The sequence below is a fragment of the Austrofundulus limnaeus genome, unplaced genomic scaffold (genome assembly GCF_001266775.1).
Source record: "Austrofundulus limnaeus strain Quisiro unplaced genomic scaffold, Austrofundulus_limnaeus-1.0 Scaffold258, whole genome shotgun sequence".
Lineage (NCBI taxonomy): Eukaryota > Metazoa > Chordata > Actinopteri > Cyprinodontiformes > Rivulidae > Austrofundulus > Austrofundulus limnaeus.
This window is the reverse complement of record NW_013952660.1, coordinates 758,302-761,810: the sequence shown is the minus strand read 5'-3', so window position 1 is coordinate 761,810 and position 3,509 is coordinate 758,302. Positions and strand designations below refer to the sequence as shown.

At 42.5% G+C, this 3,509-nt stretch overlaps 1 protein-coding gene across 1 annotated transcript in view; it reads left to right on the top strand.

Annotated features, from left to right (window-relative positions):
• The window catches only part of ttll11 (tubulin tyrosine ligase-like family, member 11), a gene marked incomplete at its 5' end in the record, with an annotated part of 19,789 nt that extends 16,554 nt beyond the window's left edge, over positions 1 to 3,235 (top strand). The window contains 1 exon segment of the mRNA XM_014020578.1: positions 2,201 to 3,235. Coding sequence (XP_013876032.1) covers positions 2,201 to 2,499 — 299 coding nt within the window.
• Between the last annotated feature and the right edge of the window lie 274 nt (positions 3,236 to 3,509).

Genomic DNA, 3,509 nt, shown 5'->3' with positions numbered 1-3,509 from the left:
GCGCATGAGGCTGACAGACGTTTCCACCTTCACACGTCTTTAATAAATGACTGTAAACACAGAGAAACTTGTGACTTTTGTAGAACTTAGAAAAATATTAATTAAATAGTTGATCTGAAGAAAAGCGCATTTCTTACTCTTGTAAAAAATAGAACAACGCGCTCGTCCTCCTCTGCCTCATCTCGTGAAAAACTGACGTGCGTGGGGTACCCGGCGTGGCAAAACTGGACGCAAAAGGCTACCTGACCAAGCGTCAATATGTTGATGCGGGGGGAGTGAGAATGCGTTTGTTACACTGCTGAAATGATGGGCCAACTCATCTCTGGTGCAACATATTTATTTTGCATGAAACTGCAAAACAGAAGAAACTTAGCAGGTTAAAGGAGCTACTCTTGCTTCGTCTCTGCACTGCTTCATCCGACACTGGTCAACTTCTTCTWCTTTCACAATAAAAGTAACAACATTTTTCCTGTGAAACTCACTAATCACACAGTAGTACTAAAACAGTTATTATAACCAGTTGTTAATCCTTTTAAATCACTTATGAATTGTATTTTAAATGAAATCCATTTTAACAGAATGTCTTTTTAACATTTCTATTATATTTCACCTTAAGGAAATGAAAAGAACACATTTTACATTTTCTCTGATGATTACAAAACACATCTAGAAAATATAATACAACTTTAAAACAAAAATAGCTGTAAAGAGAATACAGACTTTAATCACAACCAAATAACTAAGCTCACACAGGAACATGAACCACGTGCGCTCAATTGTCCTAGCCTGATGCTAAATTTAGCTCCACACTTAGCTCCACATTCGGTTTTATACTAGTGCATCATTCCATAACACATTTACTCTRTTTCAGGTAGGTTAAAGTCAAGTCAGTTGCGCTTTTACTGATGCTACTAGCATCTCTGCATAGTTAGCTTCTACCTTTTAGCTTAAAAACGAACAAGAAAAGAGTCTGCAGGCCCTCACCGTGAGTGCCTCGCACATGTCCGACATTTTAACCACGCTGCACAAACTCTTAAACATGTGATTACTCTAGTTTTACCTTCCTTCTTTCTGCCACAAGACACTTATGAGATGTTACTACTGCTTTCTATTATGTTATTTATCACCCAGCTTACCTGCAAAACAGAAGAAACATACTGTAGCAGGTTAAAGGAGCTACTCTTGCTTTGTCTCTGCACTGCTTCATCCGACACTGGTCAACTTCGTCTTCTGACCAGCACGTCGGCAACTGGTGCACACAGCTCAGAGCGCCCCCTGCTGCCGAAACTTATATTACACTTTTAAATCACAAAATAGATTTGAACAGTAGTTTCTCAACACAAAGTGACCTTAAACCTAAAAATTAAATTGGGGGGCTACCATTTTCATATATTTATCACCTTCACGGTGCCACACGTTGGACATTGATCCATACGCACAACTTTACGCAGCAATAAATCTATTGCGTCTTGTGGAGCTGAGCTGTTCTGAATTGACGTTTTTTTCTGTGAGAATTAAAATGTTTTTTAGACAATTCACACATTTCCCTCAGCTGTGTGTGCGCTCTGCGTGTGTTTCCATCTACGTGACAACAATATAAACACTTCACAGTTTACGACTGGACTGAGGTTCTTTTGATCATTTTTAAACTGATCTATTTTCTTGTCTGAGGTTAAATGATTTTCAGTCCCAAGGTTCAGTTTCATGATCGTTCGACTTTAAACAATAAAAACTCAAACTAAAATAAAAATCTTAACACAATGTTCAGACGCTCCTTACATCCAGAAAACACAACAGAGTCATATTTCTGTGGATTCAGGTCAGATTCGTGACTTTGTGAGTTAAAACTGTCGACTGAAAAAGTTTGTGTGGCTGCCGCACATTCTCACGGCAGGTGAAAAGTAAATATACGCACACTTTCACGCAACGCTGGTTTTAATACATCCCAACATGGGCGTAGAACCTGGCGCATGCAACTTTTTTATGCGTACGCACCGTTTATATGAGGTCCCTGGTCCTTTAGATATGGACACACAATTTATAAAGTTTGTCTTGTGTTTGGGCTGATGGACCGTTCTGAGCTTCCTGTAGTCTGAGATTAGCTCTTATGTCTCTTTATTTTTCATTTGTGTGGTTTGGACACAGCTCAGATACAGTAAATGTGTCATTTCACTTGACTGATGTGACCTTCTCCTTTCAGGAATGGGCCTGCAGGCCTTCGTTGAAGCCTTTTTCTACCTGGCAGGTCGCAGGTTCAAATCTCTGGTGCTGAAGGAGCAGGTGGCAGCGCTGCTCAGCCTGTGTGAAGCTCAGCTGGAGCCTCAGCCGAGTGCTGAGGACCGACGCTCGCTGAGCTGCAGCCGGGCCCTGCTGCGGCCCATCAGAACCCAGACGCTGTGCCCGCCCCACCCCCTGCTCAGCTCCCCTGCTGCTCAGAGACGGGCAGCCAGCCATCAAAGACTCAAGCCTCGCATGCTGAGAGCTAACGTGGAGAACTGATGAGAGGGAACAACCCTGAAAACTGCCCACTCCCCAGGAGGAGGTGCGGTTCCTCCTCTTCATCTCCCGAGGAGGACCAGCTCCAGGCACACCGACTGATCATCAGAGGACTGCTGTCAGCCTGATTACGTTTTCTTCCACAGAGGAAGGTGTCCCCGGGGGTGGGGGTGGGATATCTAAGGAGACTGGTGGTATACGTTTAAGTCAGGGACTTTATCCCTTATTACAAAACAAAAACTGCTGTAGTGGAATCAAATTTTCATTTTACTAACATGTTAGTTTTAATGATTGTGTACAGGGAGGAAGAGTAGGCAGGACGGAGTATAGCTCCAAAAATACACAAATGGCAGCACCTGAAAACCGGATAATAAGAATTTACTGCAGAACAACAGAAGGAGGTGAAGAATCTTCCTGACTGCTTTTAATGAAGGGGTGCAGGGGATCCTGATTGTATCACCTTTGCACAGCAGCTCTTAATTTGCACAGAAATAACCATGCTTCCTTGTGTGTGAGGGTGTGTAAAGTGTGTATTTGTGTTCAGCAGGGTGATGAGTATATGTTGACAGAAAACACATCAGCTGTTTACTCTCCATGAGCTCGTTAACGGTGAGTGGGTTAGCTTCAGCAGCTGTCCTCATTGGACCTCCAAACCGCATGCTTTAACGGGGCAATATTATGTGTTTCTCAAGCATATATTTAAAAACTATACCATAATAAAGTATCTATGTCACCTTTAGTTGTTATTAAAATGCTGTTTTTATGTTGAAATAGAAAATAAACTTATCTTCTCATCACTTCCTCTTCTAAACGCCTCTAAATTGGCCTCTGTCTCTTTAAGAACCACCTTCCGCTTCTGTCTCACCCGTTTCGGTGAGGGGGGCGGGGGTTCGTGCGTGCGCTAAGATGCAGTTTACTTGGCATCTGGAAATACATTTCCTCAAAAGGTATTTTGAATCTGAAAAGAGCTTCACTGAGTGGGAAATAGTGTTGAGAGCAGCAGACCGTTAAGT